This window comes from Oncorhynchus masou, chromosome 24 (assembly GCF_036934945.1).
Source record: "Oncorhynchus masou masou isolate Uvic2021 chromosome 24, UVic_Omas_1.1, whole genome shotgun sequence".
NCBI classification, from domain to species: Eukaryota; Metazoa; Chordata; class Actinopteri; order Salmoniformes; family Salmonidae; genus Oncorhynchus; species Oncorhynchus masou.
Window position 1 is genome coordinate 80,629,702 of NC_088235.1, and position 26,777 is coordinate 80,656,478.

Sequence of the window (26,777 nt, forward strand, 5' to 3'; positions counted from 1 at the left end):
CAACTAGGTCGAGCTCCTCAACTACTACGTAAATTACTCTCCTAAATTTACAAACTTCACCTTTCAAGAGGTTTGACTTGATTAATGTTTAATTTTAGTATTTAAACTTCAGGGAAATCTACCCATGGGGAAAAACTGGCGAAAGTAATTTGATCATGATTTCTGTTTTGAATAACTTTATTTTTCCAGAAGGAACTTGTTACTTTTCAAGCTAACATGACTTAGCAGACAATTCGATAAAAAAGGAAAAAAAGGTTTAATTAGTTCCACAAGTCAATAACAGGTGTTAGAATATGATTTTGAATTGTACAGTTATTTTTGAAAAGGAGACAAATGTGTCCCTGAGGCCCCAGCAACAGGTAAAGGATGTCACACCAATCTACACCTCAACCACCTGGTTGTCACTAGTATACCACAGCCAAAGTCAAATGGCTATACCGTAAAAACTCATGAAAACAAACATTTGCTTTTTGGTCTTAAGGTTAGGCATAAGGTTAAAGTCAGATTTTAGTAATTGTAGAAATAGGCGATAATTAGCCATAAATGACTTTGTGGCTGTGGTAACTAGTGACGACCCAACTACCTCTTACCCCTGAAGTGGCATCAGTTCCCATACTGGTATTTGTGATTTTATTGTGTCTGACTTTTGTAACAACTGAAGGCGATTCGAAGCTTAATAAAATATTTGAATTGTATTGTCTTTTAATATGGAGATATAAAAGACAAACAAAACATTTACATAATGGGTTGCAAGCTCTGCCCATGCTACCTTAAGCATTGCTATAAAAAGGAATGCCACCATCAAGACCTGATCCACCATTTGCTTAAAACCCAGTCTGGACCCTAACCCAGGTTTCACCATCTGGCTCAGTTCCCCAGAAACAACCTGTACTTCACCTCTGTCTCGCAATATGAAAAAGCTTGAGGAAAACTATTATCTGCGCAGTGATGTTCTACACTTATAAATTAAAACAACTTGATTCAAATCTGTAGTAATTTGTTGGATAGATTGGCTTAGTTGAAGATGAAATTCTGCTAGACATAATAAGATGTTGCTTAAAATGCATGAATCATACAACTATGGTCATTTTCAGGGACACCGCTACGGTTTGGGGTTCTTTGACAGAAAGTGCCATCAACCAATGCGGGTTACCTAAAATTGTTTCAGAATTCACCTATCGGTATAACATCCGCAAGCTAGAAATATATGGAAATGAGTACTGCAGAAAAGTGGAAGACAAGATCCCATACGTTTCCTCAGTCAATACCATCTCATTATTAGATTAGGTATACTACTACATCTTCCACAAAATGGCTTACTCATACAGTACTGAGTGTCTATGCAAGTCTGAATTCAGGATGATCACAAAATGTCAATATGCTTATGCTATAGTCAAATGCATGTATTACCAATACCATTTGAGAGATTCTAGGAATTTACAACAGACTCTGTCCTGTACAATCCTGAAAGTAAACAAACGCCATAAACAGCACAAATTAAAAAACGGGGACTATCGCTGGGGTGAGGAATCTAATGACCAGGAACGAAAATATAAAAAATTTGTAAGTCTCAGCAACCGTTGTAACCCAAAAGATGAACAATGTTTACTACAATTTGAACTGTGCCTGTGGAAAAAGCTAATCTGAAGCAGTAACTACTGATGTATCGTTTAAACTACCTGTAGAGAGGACATTCATCTAGGGCCTATGCAATAATAAAGGCGAATTTGAGTGTAATATCGCTGAACTGGGAAGAGGCAGAATGTGTTATTGGTTAGAACTCAGTTTACTCAGATGGAAAGGGACATGTCTAACGATGGCAGTGCCTTGAGCCTGGATCATTCAGTTTGCCACGTATTCATTCACAAAAAAAGTTCCAGCTTCGTAAGTGTTCTGCTACCCCTTACTGGGAACTTGTGTACAGTACAAAGCCATATATAAATGGCTCTGGTACAGCACTCTTGATTGCCACATATGTACAATATAATACAAACTGCCTTTCAAATAAAACAAAGTTGTGACGCAATCAATTATCAATAAATACTATACTTTAGACAAAGACAATTTAAGTCAAAAGGATGTCGACACTCACAAACTGATACCATTCCACATCTGGAGATACATCCCTCCTTAAGTCCCCAACACTGTAAAAAACAACAACAAAAAAACAGTAAATAATGACAAATAGTCTTAAATAATGTATTTTCTTACTGGGACTTCCTGTGTAGACCAGGTCAAATAGCCAATTAACTGTAGGCTCCAGCCTCCACCAATCTAAACTCAAAACAAAAATAGGCACCCAAATCTGACCTTGCAACAAGAGATAATTGACACAAATCTGCTTTGGCACAATTGCCTCAACATGGGTTTGACCAGTTTTGTGTGGATACTAAAATGTGACATTCTTTAGTCAAGTGCCTTGTTCAATAAAAAGAAAATATCAACAAATTTAAGAAACTGAATGAAAAACAAATATGGTTCAAAACACTGAAGCTCTCATGATTTAGGGGGAAGAAGGTTGAATGCAGCAGTGTTTAGTCTCAGACTATCCAACTGTTAAACTGACAAATGGGCAGGTGAAAATAATCCATGCTGTATTAGTTTCCTTGATCAATATGAACAACACTGGCAACACAGAACATTGGGCAGAATCTGAAAAGATTATGTTCCAAAACCTCAAATGATAACTGCTGGTCTCTGCTTACCTGTCACTATTACAATTGCTTGTCATACTGTGTAGCTATTCAGACACCAACTGAAATCGTATATTTCAATGCAGTGGGGAGTACTTACAAGAACTTCTCAAAGATACAGCACCCTTGGGTCATATTCAGCACAAAACAAAAACACTCAAACGGAGTGAAACAGGGAAGTACTCTTTCCATTACAAACCATTAAAAAAAAACATGTTACTATTGTGCCCTAATGAATATGACCCTGCTTCCCATAACCTATTCCCTATTTGGGCCGTACAAGTTGTATAAAATGTTTAATGGGTTTCTTTATTTTTTTAAGTGATGCGAGTGAAGAAAAAAAAATAGTAGACCCTCTTGTCAAAATACTATAGCAACCATAGTTCAGGTGCTACTCTCTCTGGTCAAGCAAGTTTGCTATGTACGACTGAGGTAGGTTGTCATCATCTAAGGACAAAATGAAATGGGGGAAGTATCAAACAAATCATTTTTAGGGATTTTCTGACTTAAACAATTTGAAATACTGTTAGAGCCCATTTTCTTTGTCTTCATTGTCTGAATGAATTAAACAGAAAGTTGGGGTGTTCAATTTCATCATATTCCAGAAAATCTAGTCTGTGGTTCGAGTCACAAATTCTTCATATAGGTTATCTTGACCTCTTACTACTGAACAACGACGATGCTCCATATCTCCCATTGCCTGTGATCACAAAAAGTGGAGAAACACCAAATGCTTGTGGCTTTGAGAACCTTAAATTCAAGTCAAATACAAAGTACAAGGAGATGGAGGGGGAATAGTTTGAGAGGAGGTTACCATCTTAAATTGTCTCTAAGGAGGAAGGATACAGAATGCTGGGAGGGGTGAGTCACAAGTGTTAGGGAGCTGTTGTTTCCAGTGGTGTATAGATGAAGCCTAACCACTCCAGAGGTTGACAGTGCATGTATGAGTGTGTCTGTGTGTGGATAAACGCCAGAGAAGTGGGGGCAGGCGGGCGGGCAGGGGATGCAGTAGGAACTAACGATTTCCTGTCCTCCAATCAAGCCCAACCCTCTCTCTCAGTTTGTGGGGTCAGTCCGCCAGTCAGTAGGCAGTGACCAGGTCCTTGTCATAGTCGTATCGGCCCCTCTTGGGGGCGGGGCTGTCCTGGCTGTCCTCAGTGTCATCACTATCTCCTCTAGCCCCTCCCCCCTCCTCCTCCTCCTCAGAGTCCAGAGTCAGATCTACCACCACTCCTCCGCCCGTTCCCCCCGCCGTGGACCCTGCTCCTGACTTCCCTGTCTGGCTGGTGCTGCTGTGGGCTGGGGAGTGGCCGTTCGCCTCAGGAACACCTGGGGGGGGGGGGGCAAGTGTACACTATTATAAACCAATGCTATAAAAAAAACATATATATATACACATACATACATACATACATATAAAATAAATGACCTACAAAGCAGAGCGTCTAAATTACAGAGCACTATGAAAGTATTCAGAAAACCTCGACTTTTTCCACTTAAAGGTTACACTCTTATTCTAAAATTGCCCCCCCCCCCCCCCCCCCCATTAATCTACACACAATATCCCATAATGACGAAGCAAAAACAGGTTTAGAAATTGAAATATCAAAAATAAAAACGGAAATATCCTTTAGGTGCCTTTTGGCAAAGTCCAAGCAGGCTGTCATGTGCCTCTGAGGAGTGACTGACATCTGGCCACTACCATAAAGGCCTGATTGGTAAAGTGCTGCAGAGATGGGAGAACCTTCCATAAGGACAACCAGCTCCACAGAGGAACTCTAGGCGACCATTGGGTTCTTGGTCACCTCCCTGACCAAGGCCCTTCTCCCCGATTGCGCAGTTTGGCCGGGCGGCCAGCTCTAGTAACAGTCTTGGTGGTTGTAAACTTCTTCCATCTAAGAATGATGGCGACCACTGTGTTCTTGGGGACCTTGAATATTGCAGAATTGTTTTGGTAGCCTTCCCCAGATCTGTACCTCAACACAATCCTGTCTCAGCGCTCTACAGACAATTCCTTCAATCTCATTGCTTGGTTTTTGCTCTGACATGTACTGTCAACTGTGGGACCTTATATAGACAGGTGTGTGCCTTTCCAAATCATGTCCAATCAATTGAATTTACTACAGGTGGACTCCAATCAAGTTGTAGAAACATCAAGGATGATCAATGGAAACAGGATGGACATGAGCTCAAGTTTGAGTCTCATAGCAAAGGGTCTGAATGCTTATGTAAATAGGGTATTTTTTATACATTTGCACTTTGTCATTATAGGGTATTGTGTGTAGTTTGCTGAAGATCGTGTTTATTTAATACATTTTAGAATAAGGCTGTAACAAAATGTGGAAAAAGTCAAGGGGTCTGAATACTTTCCGAAAGCACTAAGTATCAAAATCAGTCTGCAAGAGCTAAAATGAAAATGTTTGACATTAGGGCTGGGCGGAATACCATATTTTACTATATACACACCGGTATTGATGCACGGACCGGTTTGGGTTTTTACTTTACCTTCAATAACGGTATTTCAATGTTTGGTTTGTTAAATGTGATACGCCACCAGTTATAGTTTACTCCATTTGCTACTTGAGTCGTTTCTCACCCTACTCCTGCTGAACGTACACACCAAGCCCTTCCCAGCCACTCAAAGAGCCACGTTTTTGCTCGACCACAGTCACGAGCACTTGCTACATGGTCAGATGTTGGTGACAATGATACGGCGTTACACTTTGCTTCTTAAAATATAAATCCACAAGCGTTCTATAATTAAACTGATAATGTGTCGTACTGTCTGCAAATAGCTAGTTTGTCTTTCCTTTTTGTCTTTTCAGTGTCAGAGCAAACGTTGCTAACTAAAACAAATGGATAACTGTGCTGGTGTAGGCCTAGATCAGCATGTTTGTGCAACGGTATCTCGCTACATGAAGTAAGAGAAACCATGTAAAGTAACATCTAAATTAGGGTCTCCTGGGAAACACTGAGCCTAACTTGGTTACTTCCCTGTCAAAATAATTCCTCCCTGGCTTTATCATTTTTCATTTCCTTCGTTGTCATTTCAAACACTGTATTTAAAGTACTGCCCTCTATAATATTATAATAATTATTCTATGGCCATGATTCCAACAGTTCACTCAAGTGTTTTGATCTAAATTGCAAAGTCAAATCGCAATATTAGGGCTTGATTTTTTGCCAATATCATGCAGCCCTACGTGGCACAGTGTGGAAATTATAACAAATGAGTGCAGCCAATGTAGAAATTGATGAAAATGCAGACATTGTTGGCGGTTGAAGTTAAATTGAACAGTATAAAACAAATATGATGGAGAAAGACCCATTGATATGTACGTGTTGTGTTATGTACGTGTTGTGTCATGGACTACTCAAATAATATTATAATTCAAAAACAAAATGCAGACATAACTTTTTTTTTCTACAAATATCGTGATGATATTTTGCCCAAACCACCCAGCCCCATTTGACATGCACTTACATATATCCACTACAGGATAGTCAGGAGTGTTGCTCCGTTCCCTCTCCCTCTCCTTCTCATCTCGAATAGGTCTCCATGAACCGTCAGTCAGATATTCAATCTCCTCAATATCCTCATGGGTCTCCTTTAAGATCTCAGATGCCAGCCTGGACACACGGAGACAAAGAGTCAGTCAAATAAGTACATATTAGGACACACAAGCAGGGATTGGATGTGTCCAACACACAACTCTTAAATATTAGATATACATTTTAAGGAAGTTTGTGGAAGTAATCTTTATATAGTTTCTATTTGTACTGGACATTGACTCAACAAATCAAAAGCGACAGTATCAAAAGAGACGCTCTATTGATTGTTTCATCGTGGCAGAGTCTGCACGGGGCTGACTGTTCATGCCCCATATATTGAGCACTATTTTTGTGGCGAGAAGTGTATATAATAGTTTAAATTGAAAAGAACGGATTGATGAGTCAAATATTTTTTTTTTATCCTACAAACCCGATGTCATGGTATGGGACATCAAATCGGTTCCTAACCATCTTGAATTTGATGCAGTATAGTTGTCAAACCTCTTGACTTTAAGTGGTACTGATACATTTTGCGATTTATACTAGTCATTTTTAGCCATGCAAATTTTTGATTGGCGGCAGACAAACATTAATTCTTTTCTATTTTGAGTAAATGCCTCTTCCATGTTTGTGGCAGAGCTGTGATGAGTTGCTTATACTTTTGTATTGAGTATACATCTCCATACCTGAGGCGTACAGCAACTCCCCGGCCCACAGCAGCACCAGCCAGAAGGGGAAGTCGGCAGGGTCCACGGCATGGGGGACGGGGAGGATTGTGTGTAAATGATGCATGTCTATGGTGTATGTATTATGTAGGAACGTGAGCTGAGCCATAAGACAGCCTAGGCATTTGCCACACTACTACCAGATTAGGGAGGGAGTGGGGTGGCAATGTAGCATATGTTTTTGTCCTCCCACTTTGGTTCTAGAATTTTTGCAGTTTGTGTTTTAGCTACTAATGTATCAATATTTATCATTTCCAAAAATGAGCTATGACCTAGCCAATGAAGACATAGCACAACTTTGGATTTCACCCCCCAATCTCAAATGGTTTTTACAGAAAACTTCTCTTCTCTTCTCTTGCTTCAGGCATTTGCAGTGCAGTTTGCAAAGGTGATTGCGGTCTTCAATATGAAATCGTCACCTTGACTCTGTATATATAAAAACGACCATATAAACAGATTCTCTTTAAACTATCAAACCTATTGCTGAACCATCAAAATAAAATCTATTGTTTAGCAGCTATAGCCAGATGGGTTGTGTTTCCAGTATCTTACCGGAATAATAGCAAAACACATTTTCAACAGCGGATAGATAACATTAACCTAGCAAATTACAGGTTGTTACTCAACTAATAAAGCTTAACATCACGCAAGACATTTTAGCATTTGAATGCTGAAAGTACCACGCAGATGTGCTCGATCAGGAACAGGCTGCCTACTGCAAGTTGGTCAGTGCGCAAAGCTGGGCACAGTGCACAGTTTGACTAGACCTGGGGTTGTTCGGCATGCAAAATGACTGTCTACACAGTTGAATGGAGTTTGACACGGAATAAGAGAGGACGCATCGGTCACAAAATAAGTATTTTCAGAAAGTAGAAAATGTGATATGAGCAAATAATTTTTTGTGAACCGGCGATTCATAACGTTTGAATAGATTAAACTAATTAAAAAAATTTAAAAAATGTTATTGGTTTGGGTCCGCAGATCAATGCACTTGTATCGTAACTCTCTCTAAATATAAATTCCCCCGTTTAGGTGACCTGCATGGTTCTAGTACCAGTTTCGTTGTGACCAAAATGACCAAAATGGCTTTCATTGAGCAGTAGCTCTGATTCGCACAGACACAGGAGTATATCTCATGTGAAGTAGGATGTCAAATCTAACACCACTTGAAGCTGAGATGACCCTCTCACCATTTAATTTGCTCTTCTGACTGTCCAACTCCTTGCTGAACCCTACGTCACATCGTAACACAGCAGGAGAGTGGTTTCGTCCCTCTAGCACATTCAATTTATAGCCAACTTTATCAAATGTAAAATTAGATTGATTTTAAACAAAAACACTGTCATAGATGGACAAGATCCATATGAGATGAAATGAGAGTTCCTAACGAGTTCAGGAACTCAAGCTAGAGCTGTGTGACGTTCACAGCGATAGGGCCAGACATTTTGATCAAGGGAGACTTAGAAAATTAGCACCTTCTAACACTAAACATACATACAGTGGGGCAAAAAAAGTATTTAGTCAGCCACCAATTGTGCAAGTTCTCCCACTTAAAAATATGAGAGAGGCCTGTAATTTTCATCATAGATACACTTCAACTATGACAGGCAAAATGAGAAGAAAAAAAACCCAGAAAATCACATTGTAGGATTTTTAATTAATTTATTTGCAAATTGTCCACTCTCGATGGTGTAGCTGTAGAACTTTGAGGATCTGGGGAGGTGTTGCCATGCCCTCTTCACAACTGTCTTGGTGTGTTTGGACCATGATAGCTTGTTGGTGATGTGGACATCAAGGAACTTGAAGCTCTCAACCCGCTCCACTACAGCCCCGTCGATGTGAATGGGGCGTGTTCAGTCCTACATTTCCTGTAGTCCACGATAAGCTCCTTTGTCTTACTCACATTGAGGGAGAGGTTGTTGTCCTGGCATCACACTGCCAGGTCTCTGACCTCCTCCCTACAGGCTGTCTCATCATTGTCAGTGATCAGGCCTACCACTGTTGGGTCACCAGCAAACTTAATGATGTGTTGGAGTTGTGCCTGGCCACGTAGTTGTGGGTGAACAGGAAGTACAGGAGGGGACTGAGCAGTTACCCACAAGGGGCCCCAGTGTTGAGGATCAGCGTGGCAGAGGTGTTGTCGTCTACCCTTACCTCCTGGGGGCGGCCCGTCAGAAATTCCAGGATCCAGTTGCAGAGGGAGGTGTTTAGTCTCAGGGTCCTTAGCTTTGTGGGCACTATGATGTCAAATGCAGAGCTGTAGTCAATGAACAGCCTTCTCACATAGGTGGTCCTTTTGTCCACGTGGGAAAGTGTGGAGTGCGATTGTGTCATCTGTGGATCTGTTGGGGCGGTATGCGAATTGGAGTGGGTCGAGGGTTTCCAGGGATGACAGTGTTTATGTGAGCCAAGACCAGCCTTTCAAAGCATTTAATGGCTACAGGCGTGAGGGCTACGGGGCGGTGGTCATTTAGGCAGGTTATCTTTGCTTTCTTGTGCACAGAGACTACGGAGGTATGCTTGAAATATGTAGGTATTAAAGACTCGGTCAGGGAGAGGTTAAAAATGTCAGTGAAGACACTTGCAAGTTGGGCCGCGCATGCTCCGAGTACACGTCCTAGTAATACCTCTGGCCCGGCGGCCTTGTGAATGTTGACCCGTCTAAAAAAAGGTCTTGCTTACATCGGCTATGGAGAAGGTAATCACACAGTCGTCTAGAACAGCTGGTGCTCTCATGCATGCTTAAGTGATGCATGCCTCGAAGTGAGCATAAAAAGAAAGGCATTTAGCTCGGCTGGTAGGCTTGCGTCACTGGGCAGCTTGCGGCTGGGTTTCCCTTTGTAATCCGTAATGGTTTGCAAGCCCTGCCACATCCGTTGAGCGTCAGAGCCAGCGAGGTAGGATTCAAATCTTAGTCCTGTATTGATGCTGTGCCTGTTTGATGGTTCAAACAGGCACAGCGGGCATAGCGCGATTTCTTATAAGTTCCTGGATTAGTATCCCGCTCCTTGAAAGCGACAGCTCTAGCCTTTAGCTGGGTGCGAATGTTGCCTGCAATCTATGGCTTCTGGTTAGGATATGTACGCACGGTCACTATGGGTACGACGTTGTCGATGCACTTATTGATGAAGCCAGTGACTGAGGGGGTATACTTCTCTATGCCATTAGATGAATCTCAGAACATATTCCATTTTGTGCTAGCACAAGAGTCATGTAGTGTAGAAGCCGCGTCATCTGACCACTTCCGTATTGAGCGAGTCACTGTTACTTCCTGCTTTTGTTATTGCTTGTAAGCAGGAATCAGGACGACAGATTTATGGTCAGATTTGCCAAATGGAGGGTGAGGGAGTGCTTTGTATGCATCTCAGTGTGTGGAGTAAAGGTGGCCTAGAGTTTTTTCCTCCCCCTCTGGTTCCACATGACATGCTGGTAGAAATTAGGTTAAACAGATTTAAATTTGCCTGCATTACAGTTTCCAGCCACTAGGAGCACCGCTTCTGGATGAGCATTTTCTTGTTTGCTTTTATGGCCTTACACAGCCCATTGAGTGCAGTCTTAGTGCCAGCATAGCTTTGTGGTGGTAAATAGACGGCTAATAATAATATAAACTCTTGGTAGATAGTCTGGTCTACAGCTTATCATGAGGTACTCTACCTCATGCAAGCAATACCTCGAGAATTCTTTAATATTAGTTGACATCACACACCAGTGGTTATTGACAAACAGACATCCCTAACCCTTGTCTTACCAGACTTAGCTGTTCTGTCCTGCCGATGCACGGAAAACCCAGCCAACTGTATATTATCGGTGTCGTCGTTCAGCCACGCCTCAGTGAAACACAAGATTACAGTTAATGTCCAGTTGGTAGGATAATCTCTAACGAAGATCATCCAGTTTATTTCCCAGTGATTGCATGTTGGCCAATAGAACAAATGGTAGAGGCGGGTTACACACTCGCCGACAAATTCTCACAAGGCACCCCGATCTCCTCCCCCTGTATTTGTCTTTTCTCGACGCGAATTACAGATTTGGGCCTGGTCTCGAGGAAGCAGTATATTCTTCACATCAGCTGCATCAGACTAATTAAAGAAAGAAATAATTTGCCAAGTTCGAGGTGAGTAATTGTTGTTCTGATATCCAGAAGCTCTTTTCGGTCATAAGACATGGTAGAAGCAACATTACATACAAAATAAGTTAGAATGCGAAAAAAACTAAATAGCATAGTCAGTTAGGAGCCCGTAAAACTGCAGCCATCACCTCCGGCGCCATTATCTGATAGTCCTTTAGTTGCCTTTTGGCAAACTCCAAGCAGGCTGCCATGTGTATTTTACTGAGGAGTGGCTTCCTTCTGGCCACTCTACCATAAAGGCCTGGTAAAGTTGACACACCTACTCATTCAAGCGTTTTTCTTTATTTTTACTATTGTCTACATTGTAGAATAGTGAAGACAAACTACGAAAACAAACATGAAATCATGTAGTAACCAAAAAAAAGTGTTTAACAAAACAAAATATATTTTTATATTTGAGATTCTTCAAACTAGCCACCCTTTGCCTTGACAGCTTTGTACACCCTTGGCCTTCTCTCAACCAGCTTCACCTGGAATGCTTTTCCAACAGTCTTGGAGTTCCCACATATGCTGAGTACTTGATGGCTGCTTTTCCTTCACTCTGCAGTCCAACTCATCCCAAACCATCTCAATTGGGTTGAGGTCAGGTGATTGTGAAGAACAGGGCATTTGATGCAGCACTCCATCACTCTCCTTCTTGGTCAAATAGCCCTTATATAGCCTGGAGGTGTGTTTTGGGTCATTGTCCTGTTGAAAAACAAATGATAGTCCCACCAGATGGGATGGCGTATCGCTGCAGAATGCTGTGGTAGCCATGCTGGTTAAGTGTTCCTTGAATTCTAAATCGGACAGTGTCACCAGCAACGCACTTCCACAACTCCCTGCTTCACGGTGGGAACCACGCATGCGGAGATCATCCGTTCACCTACTCTACGTCTCAAAGTCCATTGCTCGTGTTTCTTAGCCCAAGCAAGTCTATTGGTGTCCTTTTCGACCATGAAGGCCTGATTCATGCTGTCTCCACTGAACAGTTGATGTTGAGATGTGTCTGTTACTAGAACTCTGAAGCATTTATTTGGGCTGCAATTTCTGGAGGCCGGTAACTAAGGAACTTTTCCTTTGCAGCAGAGGTAAATCTAGGTCTTCCTTTCCTGTGCCGGTCCTCATCATAGCGCTTGATGATTTTTGCGACTGCACTTGAAGAAACGTTCAAAGTTCTTGAAATGTTCCGGATCAACTGACCATGTCTTAACCTTTCTGCGCACGGAACCCGCAAGCGGGCTGAAATACCACAACATAAGGTGATCGCTACATAAATAGTCATATTAAACATTCATAAAAATACAAATGTCTGACATGTATCGAAAGCCTAGAATCTTGCTAATCCAACTGCGTTGTCAGATTTAAAAAAGGATTTACTGCGAAAGAATACGATGTGATTATCTGAGCATAGAGCCCCATAAAAAAAAAATATAAAAAAATGAAGCAGCACAGGCATAACATAATCAAACTGCATTAAATTAAATCGTTTACCTTTGACGATCTTCGTCTGTTTGCAATTCTCCAATGCTCATTGTTACACAATGAATGAACTTTTGTTTGATAAAATCCATTTTTATAGCCTAACACGAAACATTTTGTGAACCGCTTGTGTCGTGAATTCTGTCTCATTCCATTTTCGACGGCACATTCCAGGTAAATAACCCACACAGAACGCAAATTTTCCAGTCATGTTTGGTTTCACTGCAATCAACTGGTTTGTTTGTAACACAATCAAACCTGATGGGCCATTTCGCAGGACGTATTGACTGAAAGAAACCGATTTGAAGACAACAAGTCATGACATCATTGTGCACCACTGATTTTCCCGCTGTTTCATTGATTGACTGTCTTAACCCAATGACCACTGATAGTCTTGAAATCTAGCTGGGTAGATAGCCAATGAGCTGTGCTAAAGGGCAATACGCCATGTTTATGTGTTGCAAGACCAACCATGTAGTAAGCTTCAGCGTAAAGTGAGTCATTCGCTATTGAAGTTTCATACCGGAAGGAGCTACGCATATTACGCACTGCATTGTTTGGTGAACGCGCAGATTCAGCTGGACTAAAAACTTGCCATTGCAAGTTAAGAGTTATTGCTCCAAAAATTCTAACCCATGCAAAGACCCTTAAAAGGAAGAGTGGTTCTCAAATTCCTGGAGAGTGAGTAGTAGTGGTGCTGTTGGTAAGTGACAAGCCTCAGCATGCCTTACTTACCCATCGATGGTGAGCAGCTCAAAGGGAGCCTGTTTGTCACACACAGGGCAGGTCCATGTGGGCTTCTTCTCATTCATTTGCAGGAAGTAGATGGCATCGAAACACTGCAAGTGGGCACAGGTGAGCACCCGACACGGCACTCCTATCCGCATCTTCACTAGCTGAGAGGAGGAAGAGGAAAGGGAGGTATGTTATTAGCATTAGGCTGTAGACAAATGGTGGGTGGTAGCCTGTTCCTCGTGTTGTGTTTTTCTTTGTTTTGGTCAGTAACAACTGAAAGGTTTAAGATTTGCTCTTTAATAAGAAATTAAAGCATGACTGGGTGAATATGGCTTGTGGTGAGAGTGCAAATCCTCACAGGACAGATGAGGGACACCCGTAGCCCTGTGGTGGCGATCTCGTTCTCTGGATCAAAGCGTAGCTTGTCCTGGACTGGACACAGCAGAAAGAAACTAGTTCAACGTCACACAGCACAGGTGTAAACCTTACTAAAATGCAATAAAGCATGAAAGGGCACTTACTGCGTTCACGACAGCGTTCTGCACTCTCCACTGAGCAGTGTTTAAGTTGGCTGAAGAGCTCTGCTGATGTGAAGACCCGCACTAAATACACTGCCACCGAGTAGCGCTGCACACAGGACGAGAAGACATGAGTGAGCACTGAACAGAATGAACACACTGGAAATAGCAGCAGATATCTGAAAAACAACCACACCATTTCAAATACTTGTCATGGAAATTAATTAAAACAGCTTGCGTACATCACAGAGTTTACTTTAGATGTTGGCAAGGTTCTAAAATAACTGTGTAAAGTTTCAACCAGAGACTGACCTTGCCGAAGTTGCCCCATGTGACAGTGGCCCGGTTGGTGGCAGTGGAGAGGTGTAACCAGGGTGTGATGTTGACTGGGCGACAAGGACGACGCGGTTCCACACCTGGCTTATTAGATGGGTAGTAACCCTGTACAGAACAAATATAGAAATGTTTAGCAGCCAAGATGTAGGCATTTTCTTCTGATTTGTTGGTTGGTTTGTTTGCCTGAGGGCATGAGATTCCCCAGCTTGACTACTTACTGGTACATGACAGTAGGACTGGTTGACTTTGACAGCAATATTGGGAGGGTACTGATCTTCCTGGACACCGATTGAGTCTGTATAACAGATTCTGTAAAGGATCATAGCAAAAGCACAGGAGGTTCAGTGGTTATCAGTGTTAGATGGCAACATATGTAATCCTCTTAAACACAGCCATTCTCAATGAATGGTTGTGGTGGTCAGATTTGTCATTCAATACACACAAAATGTACACTGTTTTGTTGGGACTTGATAAAGTTGATAAATGACACAGTAGAGGAAACTATAATTGTCCGTAAACTTTCCAAATGTCGACAGAACAAACTACAATAAACGGGTGAATAATTTTCCTTATCTGACCATGTGACAAAAGCAGTAGAAATGCTTTGATGCACATTTTTTTATAGAATATAACCATGTTGCAGTCAAGAAATGCTACCCTATATATACACAAAGGTATGTGGACAACCCTTCAAATTAGTGGATATGGCAATTTCAGCCAAAATTGTTGCTGACAAGTGAATATGGCAGAGCAGCTACACAAGCCTAAGATCACTATGCGCAATGCCAAGCATCAGCAGGAGTGGTCTAAAACTCAACCACCATTGGTTTCTAGAGCAGTGGAAACACGTTCTCTGGAGTGATGAGTCACACTTCACTATCTGGTAGACCGATGGACGAATCTGGGTCTGGCGGATGCCAGGAGAACGCTACCTGCCACAATGCATAGTGCCAACTGTAAAGTTTGGTGGAGGAGGAATAATGGTCTGGGGCTGTTTTTCATGGGTAGGGCTCAACCTCAGTTCCAGTGAAGGGAAATCTTAATGCTACAGCATACAATTACATTCTAGATGATTCGGTGCTTCCAACTTTGTGGCAATGCCCTCATGCACAAAGCGAGGTCCATACAGAAATGACCTGTCAAGATCAGTGTGGAAGAACTTGACTGGCCTGCACAGAGCCCTGACCTTAACCCCATTGAACACCTTTGGGATGAATTGGAACGCCGAATGCGAGTCAGGCCCAATTGCCCAACCTCACTAACGCTCATGGCTGAATGGAACAAGTCCCCGCAGCAATTTTCCAACATCTACTGGAAAGCCTTCCCAGGCGTCACTACAGACACCCTGGTTCGAATCCAGGCTGTATCACAACGGGCCATGATTGGGAGTCCCATAAAGCAGCGCACAATTGGCCCAGCATCATCCGGGTTTGGCAGTCATTGTAAATAAGAATTTGTTCTCAACTTGTCTAGTTAAATAAAAAGGTACAATTAAAAAAAAAATGTAAATGCTTCTTTCCAAAGAGGGCCTTAAATGTTATGCTCTTGGCATGATGATTGATGCTTGACTGTCAATTGACAAATAAAAAAATTAAAACTGACTAATCCATAATCTCATAATGAAGCCTACCCTCTGTGCTGCATCTGCAAACTGTTGGCTAGAGCGCATGTGCCAATACCAAAGTGGGCACACTTGCTGTGTATTGCAGAATTTTGTGCCAAAAACATCTAAAGTGTTAAAGATGGGGTGGAAACACATACTTCTGTTTTTTATTCTGTAAATGAAGTTACAGCGCAATTATGTACAGCTTTTAAGTTTTTTTTTGTGTGTGTGTGGGGGGGGGGGGTTAAATTTGTCCTGCTACAAATTTTTATAAATGTGTAATGAAAATGTGTTCTTGCATATTCCAACTCCCCCTGAGACACCCGTAGGGAATGGGATCATGCCACAGTCACCATTGTCCACATGCCCCTGGAGCAATTGGGGTTAAGTGCGTTGCTCAAGGGCACAGCAAAAGATTTTTCACCTTGTGGGCTCTGGGATTCAAACCAGGGACCTTTCAGTGACTGGTCCAACGCTCTAAACTCAAGGTTACCAAAAAGACAATTTGATGGAAAACCACTACTGCAGGTAAAATGTGCATATTTTTTGTTTGAATGTTATAATATTCACTTGAATATCATTGAACAAATTGATGGAAGCCTAGCTACTGATCTAGAATAGGCTTCAACTGTACATACTGGAAATTACCTATGCAATTGTGGGATTGGTGTGCTGTTGTGTAGGACAGTTGAACTCTTGTAAACTCACCTAAGAACCACCTGGATTGCCTTCATTCCTGGTCGAAGCTCACTAAAACAACAAGGGAGGGAATGTTATGGTACCCCTCAGTGTCCACTCAAAGTCACAAGCAGTAGAAAAAAAAACAGTTAACTTTGAATAAAAGTGTTATGCTCACGTTGAGTTTCTGACTTGGTCCGCTTGGCTCTGTGTTAATTCAAATATGCATTGACTGTCCTGCAGTTTCTCACTGTTCTGGGCAACTACAAGGACAGATGCAGAAGGAAAAAAGATACATACACATACCACAAGTTCCCTGTGCTTCGCAATGTCCAAAATGTCCTTAGCGCTTAATACTAATGTCATGTTTCTGTCATTAATATACAGTGTCATCAGAATGTATTCAGACCCCTCAACTTTGTCAACATTTGGTTAGGTTACAGACATTTGTCTCATCAATCTACACACAATACTGATAAGGACAAAGTAAATACAGTATAAGAAATGTTTGCTAATTTATTTTAAAAATTAAAATATCACATTTACATAGGTATTCAGACCCTTTACTCAGTATTTTGTTGAAGCACCTTTGGCAGTGATTGCAGCTTGGAGTCTTCTGGTTATGACGCTACAATCTTGGCACACCTGTATTTGGGGAGTTCCTCACATTCTCTGCAAATGCTCTCAAACTCTGTCAGGTTGGATGGAGAATGTTGCTGCACAGCTATTTTCAGGTCTCTCCAGAGATGTTCGATCGATCGAGTTCAAGTCCAGGCTCTGGCTGGGCCACTCAAGGACATTCAGAGACTTGTCACAAAGCCACTCCTGTGTTGACTTGGCTGTGTGCTTAGGGTCATTGTCCTGTTTGCAAGGTGATCCTTTGCCCCAGTCTGAGGTCCTGAGTGCTCTGGAGCTGGTTCATTGAGGATCTCTGGACTTTGCTCTGTTCATCTTTCCCCTCGATTCTGGACTAGTCTCCTAGTCTCTGCCACTGAAAAACATCCCCACAGTATGATGCTGCCACCACCATGCCTCACTGTAGAGATGGTGGCAGGTTTCCTCTAGAAGTGATACTTCACATTCAGGCCAAAGAGTTCAATCTTGGTTTCATCACACCAGGGAATCTTGTTTCTCATGGTCAGAGTCTTCAGGTGCTTTTTGGCAAACTACAAGTGGGCTGTCATATGTCTTTTACTGAGGAGTGTCTTCTGTCTGGCCACTACCATAAAGGCCTGATGGTTTGAGTGCTGCAGAGATGGTTGTCCTTGTGGAGGAACTTCCACAAGGACAACCATCTCCACAGAGGAACTCTAGAGCTCTGTCAGAGTGACCATCAGGTTCTTGGTCACCTCCCTGACCAAGGCCCTTCTCCCCCGATTGCTCAGTTTGGCTGGGTGGCTAGCTCTAGGAAGAGTCTTGGTGATTCTAAACTTCTTCCATTTAAGAATGATGGCCACTGTTCTCTGGGACCTTCAATACCTCAGAATTGTTTTGGTACTAGGAGGTTGACCAATTAAACGGAATGGCCGGTTAATTAGGGCCGATTTGAAGTTTTCATAATCGAACATTGTATTTTTGGACGCCGATTTTGGTGATTATTTTTTATTTTTTTACACCTTTATTTAACTAGGCAAGTCAGTTAAGAACACATTCTTATTTTCAATGACGGCCTAGGAACGGTGGGTTAACTGCCTTGTTCAGTTAGCCGTCCTTACGGCTAACTAGTCCAACGCTCTAACCACCTGCCTCGCGAGAAGCCTGCCTGTTACGCGAATGCAGTAAGAAGCCAAGGTAAGTTGCTAGCTAGCATTAAACTTATCATATAAAAAACAATCAATCATAATCACTAGTTATAACTACACATGGTTGATGATATTACTAGTTTATATAGCGTGTCCTGCGTTGCATATAATCGATGCGGTGCGCATTCGCGAAAAAGGACTGTCGTTGCTCCAACGTGCATCTAACCATAAACATCAATGCCTTTCTTAAAAGCAATACACAGAAGTATATATTTTTAAACATGCATATTTAGCTAAAAGAAATCCAGGTTAGCAGGCAATATTAACCAGGTGAAATTGTGTCACTTCTCTTGCATTCATTGCACGCAGAACCGGGGTATATGCAACAGTTTGGGTAGCCTGGCTCATTGCGAACTAATTTGCCAGAATTTTACATAATTATGACATAACATTGAAGGTAGTGCAATGTTAGAGCAATATTTAGACTTAGGGATGCAATCCGTTAGATAAAATACGGAACGGTTCCATATTTCACTGAAAGAATAAACGTTTTGTTTTCGAAATGATAGTTTCCGGATTCGACGATATTAATGACCAAAGGCTCGTATTTCTGTGTATTATTATGTTATAATTAAGTCTATGATTTGATAGAGCAGTCTGACTGAGCGGTGGTAGGCAGCAGCAGGCTCGCAAGCATTCATTCAAACAACACTTTTGTGAGTTTTGCCAGCAGCTCTTCGTTGTGCTTCAAGCATTGAGCTGTTGATGACTTCAAGCCTATCAACTCCCGAGATTAGGCTGGTGTCACCAATGTGAAATGGCTAGCTAGTTAGCGGGGTGCGCTCTAATAGCATTTCAAAAGTCACTTGTTCTGAGACTTGGAGTAGTTGTTCCCCTTGCTCCGCATGGGTAATGCTGCTTCGAGGGTGGCTGTTGTCGATGTGTTCCCGGTTCGAGCCCAGGTAGCGGAGAGGAGAAGGATGGAAGCCCCAGACCGAGGGTGATTGACCGTCATCTTGAACTTCTTACATTTTCTAATAATTGCACCAACAGTTGTTGCCTTCTCACCAAGCTGCTTGCCTATTGTCCTGTAGCCCATCCCAGTCTTGTGCAGGTCTACAATTTTATCCCTGATGTCCTTACACAGCTCTCTGGTCTTGGCCATTGTGGAAAGGTTGGAGTCTGTCTGTTTGATTGAGTGTGTGGACAGGTGTCTTTTATACAGGTAACGAGTTCAAACAGGTGCAGTTAATACAGGTAATGAGTGGAGAACAGGAGGGCTTCTTAAAGAAAAAAACTAACAGGTATGTGAGAGCCAGAATTCTTACTGGTTGGTAGGTGATCAAATACTTATGTCATTCAATAAAATGCAAATTAATTACTTAAAAATCATACAATGTGATTTTCTGGATTTTTGTTTTAGATTCCGTTTCTCATGGTTGAAGTGTACCTATCATAAAAAATTACAGACCTCTACATGCTTTGTAAGTAGGAATATCTGCAAAATCAGCAGTGTATCAAATACTTGTTCTCCCCACTGTATGTAAATCAAAAAAGGTATTTGCAAAATTTCTAGACCTGTTTTCACTTGTCATTATGGGGTATTGTGTGTAGATTGCTGAGGATTTTGTATGTATTTAACACATTTTAGAATAAGGCTGTAATATAAAATGTGGAAAAAGTCATGGGATCTGAATACATTTTTTAACTGACCATAAGAGCTGACCAGGAACTTTTTGGCCTCTCTACAAGGACTTGACTAGACCGAAAGCTCTCCACATCTCACTGACAAAAATCACTCACTTAGCTCTGTTGGCGGCAACAGCGTCTCCAGAGTTTGGTAGAAGGGCAGCGACACCAGCTTGACTTCAGCCGCAGGTGTGGAGGACAGCTTGGGGATGCCGTTGAGGTAGTCTGCGCCCTGAGTGCCTGTGGGGGACGAGCTGAGGGAGGAGTAGGCCACCGGAACGCCCTCCGGGCGCCGAGCAGCCAGCCAACCCGACGCCTTGGGGAAGCGTGACTCGTACAGCTGCCGCACGTTCTTCAGCAGCTCTGGGCTGTACTCTGTCTGCACCAGCCTCAGCGCCCGTCCCACCAGATCATGCTTTAGACCACTTTTACTGCGGCCCATGGAGGCCAGCAGCGTCTGCAGGTCAGACACCCGGAAACTCTTCACCATGTTCTGAAGGGTAGACACAAAGGAGTGATAGGAAGAGGGGAAGTTTTGGATTATCATCTTGATTCCTTGAGCTACGCAAGTGCCAATAACTTAAAAGGTAGCCTACACTAGTTACTCAACCCTGCATGTTAAGAGGCTGCTGCCCTATGTACATGAAATCACTGATCACTTTAATAATGTTTTACTCATTTCATATGTACAGTTGAAGTTGGAAGTATTACATAGCCAAATACAATGAAACTCAGTTTCACAAGTCCTGACATTTAATCATAGTAAAAATGTCCTGTCTTAGGTCAGTTAGGATCACAACTTTATTTTAAGAATGTGAAATGTCACAATAATAGTAGTGAGAATGATTTATTTCAGCTTTTATTTCTTTCTTTCATCACACTCCCAGTGGGTCAGAAGTTTACATACACTCAATTAGTATTTGATAGCATTGCCTTTAAATTGGGTCAAACATTTTGGGTAGCCTTCCACAGGCTTCCCACAATAAGTTGGGTCAAACAAGCTTTTTTAGTTCTGCCCGCCCACAAATATTCTATAGGTTTGAGGTCAGAGCTTTGTGATGGCCACTCCAATACCTTGACTTTGTTGTCCTTAAGCCATTTTGCCACAACTTTGGAAGTATGCTTGGGGTCATTGTCCATTTGGAAGACCCATTGGCAATCAAGCTTTAACTTCCTGATTGATGTCTTGAGATGTTGCTTCAATATATCCACAATTTTCTTTCCTCATGATGCCATCTATTTTGTGAAGTGCACCAGTCCCTCCTTCAGCAAAGCACCCCCACAATATGACGCATGGGGGTGGCAGCATCAAGGTTGGGATGGTGTTCTTCAGCTTGCAAGCCTTCCCCTTTCTCCTCCAAACATAATGATGGCCCTTATGGCCAAACAGTTGTATTTTTGTTTCATCAGACCAGAGGACATTTCTCCAAAAAGTACGATCTTTGTCCCCATGTGCAGTTGCAAACTGTAGGCTGGCTTTTTTTAATGGCGGTTTTGGAACAGTGGCTTCTTCCTTGCTGAGCGGCCTTTCAGGTTGTCTATTGGACTCGTTTTACTGTGGATATAGATACTTTTGTACCCGTTTTCACCAGCATCTTCACAAGGTCCTTTGCTGTTCTGGGATTGATTTGCATTTTTCGCACCAAAGTACGTTCATCTCTAGGAGACACAACGCAACTCCTTCCTGAGCAGTATGACAGTTGCGTGGTCCCATGGTGTCGATACTTGCGTACTATTGTTTGTACAGATGAACGTGGTACCTTCTGGCATTTGGAAATTGCTCCCAAGAATGAACCAGACTTGTGGAGGTCTACAATTTCTTCCCTGAGGTCTTGGCCGATTTCTTTTGATTTTCCCATGATGTCAAGCAAAGAGGCACAGAGTTTGAAGGTAGGCCTTGAAATACATCCACAGGTACATCTCCAATTGAGTCAAATGATGTCAATTCGCCTATCAGAAGCTTCTAAAGCCATGACATAATTTTCTGGAATTTCCAAGCTGTTTAAAAGGCACAGTCAACTTAGTGTATGTAAACTTGTGACCCACTGGAATTGTGATATAGTGAATTATAAGTAAAATAGTCTGTCTGTAAACATGAGCATTTTGCTATACCCACAATAACATCTGCTAAATATGTGTATTTGACAAATAACATTTGATTTGAAGAGCTGTGCACAGACCCATCTATATAATTACCTGGTATTAAATAAATTAACACTCAGCATGTCAACTCAAATGATTAAAGCTAAATTGAAATACACATGATCAGAAGTATGTAGACACCTGCTCATCAAACATCTCATTCCAAAATCATGGGCATTAATATGGAGTTGTTCCCCCCCTTTGCTGCTATAAACAGCCTCCACTCTTCTGGGAAGGCTTTCCACTAGATGTTGGAACATTGCTGTGCCGGCACTTGATTCCATTAAGCCACAAGAGCATGAGTGAGGTTGTGCGATTAGGCCTGGCTCACAGTCGGCATTCCAATTCATACCAAAGGTGTTCGATGGGGTTGAGGTCAGGGTTCTGTGCAGGCCAGTCAAATTCTTCCACACCGATCGACAATCCATTTCTGTATGGACCTCACTTTGTGCATGGGGGCATTGTCATGCTGAAATAGGAAAGGGCCTTCCCCAAAACTGTTGCCACAAGGTTGGAAGCACAGAACGATCTAGAATGTTATTGTATGCCGTAGCGTTAAGATTTCCCTTCACTGGAACTAAGGGGCCTAGCCTGATCACTCCAGAGAACATGTTTTCACTGCTCCAGAGTCCAATGGAGGCGAGCTTTAACCCACTCCAGCCGACACTTGGCATTGCACATGTTGATCTTAGGCTTGTGTGCAGCTGCTCGGCCATGGAAACCCATTTCATCAAGCCCCCGACGAACAGTTTGTGTGCAGACGTTTCTTCCAGAGACAAACAAGGACTGACAATTTTTACGCTCTACAGCACTCGGCGGTCCCGTTCTGTGAGCTTGTGTGGCCTACCACTTCGCGGCTGAGCCGTTGTCGCTTCTAGACGTTTCCACTTCACAATGACACCACTCACAGTTGACCGGGCAGAAAGTTACTTACTGACTTGTTGGAAAGTGTGATTGTGTCATTCTAATGCAAATGTTTGTCTATAGAGATTGCATGGATGTGTGCTTGACTTTATACACCAGGCAGCAATGGGTGTCGCTAAAATAATAGCTGAATCCACTAATTTGAAGGTGTCCACATATACTTTTGTGTAAATATAGTGTCTGAACTTGCTTCAAGTAATATTTTCCTCCCTCCCATCTAGAATTCAGTAGCATGACCCATGAGCCCCTTCTGTTCCTAACACCATGCATATAATATTTTTCCTGCAAACAAAACCTAGACTGGTCCCCCCTTTAAGTAGTGTAGGACACAACACCATCGGTGCATTTGAAGACCCATCAATGCATGTAGCTAGCTAGTCACTATCGACACTGAACAAAAATAGATGCAACATGTAAAGTGTTGGTCCCAATTTTCATGAGCTGAAATGAAAGATCCCATAAATGTTACATACACAGAAAATACTCCTCAATTTTTGTGCACATCTGTTAGTGAGCATTTCTCCTTTGCCAAGATAATCCATCCACCTGACAGGTGTGCATATCAAGAAGCTGATTAAACAGCATGCTTACACAGGTGCACCTTGTGCTGGGGACAATTAAAGGCCACAAAAAATGTGCAGTTTTGTCCAACACCACAGATGTCTCATGTTGAGGGAGGATGTAATTGGCATGCTGACTGCAGGAATGTCCACCAGAGCTGTTGCCAGAGAATTTAATGTTTACTTCTTCGAGAGAGAAAAAAAATAAACCCGCACACTAATCTTGATAGCATCAGTGCTCTTTAATTAGCTTTATGTATCAGCCCCAAGGCCTTCGCCAGAGCTTTTGTGATTTTTTTTCCAGACTTTTTTTTTTTTTTTTGCACCCTTATGTAGACAGCTTTACTCACATCCATCGAATGTGCTTCGAGTCGAGGGAAAATAAGTGTTACCAAATATAACATTGTGAATTTCATAAATATTCTAATAAAAGGTTGTACATAAAACATATTAAACACATCTGTAAAACCACAATGAGGACATCAGCCCACCAAGCAAGTTTTCATAAATCATTGGGTACAGTGCAATACAGAGTAATCTGAAATGGGAGCATTCATTCATGTTCAAAACGGTTCCCAATAAATGACAATACGTGCTCCGCCACCCATGTTATCTACATGATTAAATGTCCATGTGGATTGTGTTATGTAGGTAAAACCTCTCGTTCTCTAACAGAGAATTTGTGAATATAAATTAAAAATCAGGAGAAACGACAGGGATTATACAGTCCCAGTAGATTTTAAATTACCAAAAATATGACATTTCTACCGTCAGATTTTGTGGCATTGAGAAGGTCAAGATATCAGACAGGGGAGGTGACATAAATAATACTCTGAGCCAAAGAGAATGTTTTTAATGATGAAATGCCAATGTATGCTACGTTGTAAATTTGATCAATTAATGCCCACATTTCAGATTACTCTGACGTCACACTATTTTAATATTTATCAAATGCACATTTTAACACTTAATTTTCCCTCGACTCTAACTCCATTTGATGCATGGAACGGATGTGGGTGGAGCCATGTCGACATAAAAAAAATAATTAACTCAAAAGCTCTGACGAAGGCCTTGAGGCCGTTACGTAAAGCCTATTAAAGAGAAGTGTGGGTTTCTTATTTATTCTCCTCATCTTATTCAACTGTTACCATGCACCTTAAAAACAAAAAAGACAGCTCAGATGTGCGAGTGCCCTTTGAATTTTTAATGTTAATTTCTCTATCATAAATCACATCCAATGGTGGTACATCGAACCTGGATTGCTCCTCTTTTCAGTTCGCTGCAGCTAGAGGCTTGGACGAGCTGCAAAAAAAAACTCCACTGTTTTTATCTCCATCTCTTCATTCAAAGACTCAATCGTGGACACTTACTGACTTGTGGCTGCTTCATGTGATGCATTGTTGTCTCTACCTTCTTTCCCTTTGTGCTGTTGTCTGTGCCCAATCATGTTTGTACCATGTTTTGTGCTGCTGCCATGTTGTTATGTGTTGCTACCATGCTGTGTTTCCATGTGCTTCTGCCATGCTAGGTTGTTGTCTTAGGACTCTCTCTTTATGTAGTGTTGTGTGACTTGCCTAGTTAAATAGAAGGTTAAATTTTAAAAAATAACCGGCCTCACAACCACATACCACATGTAACGCCAGCCCAGAATCTCCGCAACTGGCTTCTTCACCTGCAGGATCATCTGAGACACGCCACCACAGTTGATGAAACTGTGGGTTTGCACAACTGAAGAATTTCGGCACAAATTGTCAGAAACAGTCTCAGGGAAGCTCATCTCCGTGCTTGTCGTCCTCACCTGGGTCTTGACATGACTGCATTTTGGTGTTGTAACAGAGTTGTGGGCAAACGCTCACCTTCGACGTCCACTGGCAGGCTGGAGAAGTATTCACTTCACGGACGAATCCAAGTTTCAACTGTACCAGACAGATGGCAGACAGTGTATGGTGTATCTTGTGGGTGAGCGGTTTGCTGATGTCAACATTGTGAACAGTGTCCATGGTGGCGGTGGGGTTATGGTATGGGCTGGCATAAGATAGCCATTGATAGAATGCAATTGTTCGTTGTCTATTTGAATGCACAGATACCCTGATGAGATCCTGAGGCCCATTGTCGTGAAATTTATCTGCCGCCATCACCTCGTTTCAGCACGAAATGCACAGCCCCATGTCACAACGATCTGTACACAATTCCTTGAAGCTGAAAAATGTCCCAGTTTTTCAATGGCCTGCAAACACACCAGGTATCTCACCCATTGTGCATGTTTGGAATGCTCTGAATCGACAGCGTGTTCCAGTTCCCGCCAATATCCAACAACTTCGCAGAGCCATTGAAGAGTAGTGGGACAACTTTCCACAGCCTGAACAACTATATGTGAAGATGTGTCACTCTGTATGAGGCAAACGGTTGTCACACCAGACACAGACAGATTCTGATCCACGACCCTACTTTTTTTTAAAGGTATCTGTGACTGACAGATTAATCTGTATTCCCAGTCATGTGAAATCCATAGATTAGGCTTTATTAATTGATTTCAATTGACTGATTTCCTATATGAACTGTAACTCAGTCTAATATTTGTTGCGTTTATATTTTTGTTCAGTGTAGTTAGAAAAGTCTTGCAAACTAAATTACATCAATCTCATTAATTCAGGTTCATTTCTACAACTCGTGTATCAAGCTTGCAGCGTGTAGAGGTGGACAGCGGCATTGCCAATTGCCTTGTCTGACAAGAAGCTAGGCTAGTGGGTAAGCTAACGTTACCTCCACTTGCTTTGTTGTTATCCCAACAGTGAAAATACGTCCATTGACAAGTCAAAGTGCCAGTGGATGGACCGAATGTTGAATGCAATCTCTCGCATAAACATTGAATGATACAATTTCGCACTGACTCCCTGCTGGCGAGTGTTTTTATGGCCTCATCATTCATTTTCCATGTCCCTGCTAGCTAACGTTAGCTAGACGCACTTAGCGGCGAAGAGAAACCAGTTTCAATATAACTACCAATTTATCAACCTTCACTAAGTTAAACCCTTTTATACAGTATTCATGGGAAACCTTTACAGTTTCCCATACTAACCGGCCATCTCCCACGCAGGCCCTTTCCTATCAACCCGGTCGAGCGGATCTCTGCTTACCATCGCTTCCACCAGTTCGCCCGCCATCTTTGTACAGCAGCCCCGCGAGAGGCAGAGCCGAAAGGTAGTCCTTCACCAGTGAGAAGCAGACGGGACGCTCGCTGCTCGACGCTTCTCTGCTTCCAATCACAACCCAACCACACTACGAGCTTC

At 42.2% G+C, this 26,777-nt stretch overlaps 1 protein-coding gene across 2 annotated transcripts; it reads right to left on the reverse strand.

The window, feature by feature from the left end:
* Positions 1 to 159: 159 nt before the first annotated feature.
* On the reverse strand, positions 160 to 26,777 carry LOC135512781 (E3 SUMO-protein ligase PIAS4-A). Of its 2 annotated transcripts, none has more exons than XM_064935153.1 (11): positions 26,625 to 26,777; positions 19,976 to 20,354; positions 16,609 to 16,693; positions 16,461 to 16,502; positions 14,368 to 14,458; positions 14,126 to 14,254; positions 13,817 to 13,922; positions 13,654 to 13,727; positions 13,296 to 13,456; positions 6,178 to 6,323; positions 160 to 4,022 (listed from the first exon to the last, which is right to left on the reverse strand). In XM_064935153.1, exons 1-11 carry the CDS (start codon positions 26,649 to 26,651, stop codon positions 3,775 to 3,777), a joined length of 1,488 nt encoding a protein of 495 aa, XP_064791225.1. In that variant the 5' UTR covers positions 26,652 to 26,777; the 3' UTR covers positions 160 to 3,774. The 2 variants fall into 2 exon arrangements, with proteins under 2 accessions (XP_064791225.1, XP_064791226.1); XM_064935154.1 differs by having other exon boundaries at positions 26,567 to 26,646.

Excerpts from the sequence above, each read along its gene's own strand:
- LOC135512781 (XM_064935153.1), bottom strand. The coding sequence starts at position 26,651 with ATGGCGGGCGAACTGGTGGAAGCGATG. Across the intron at positions 16,503-16,608 it reads GACCAAGTCAGAAACTCAAC|TGAGCTTCGACCAGGAATGA; the intron begins GTGAGCATAACA and ends TTGTTGTTTTAG. Across the intron at positions 13,923-14,125 it reads CATGGGGCAACTTCGGCAAG|CGCTACTCGGTGGCAGTGTA; the intron begins GTCAGTCTCTGG and ends TCCTGTGTGCAG.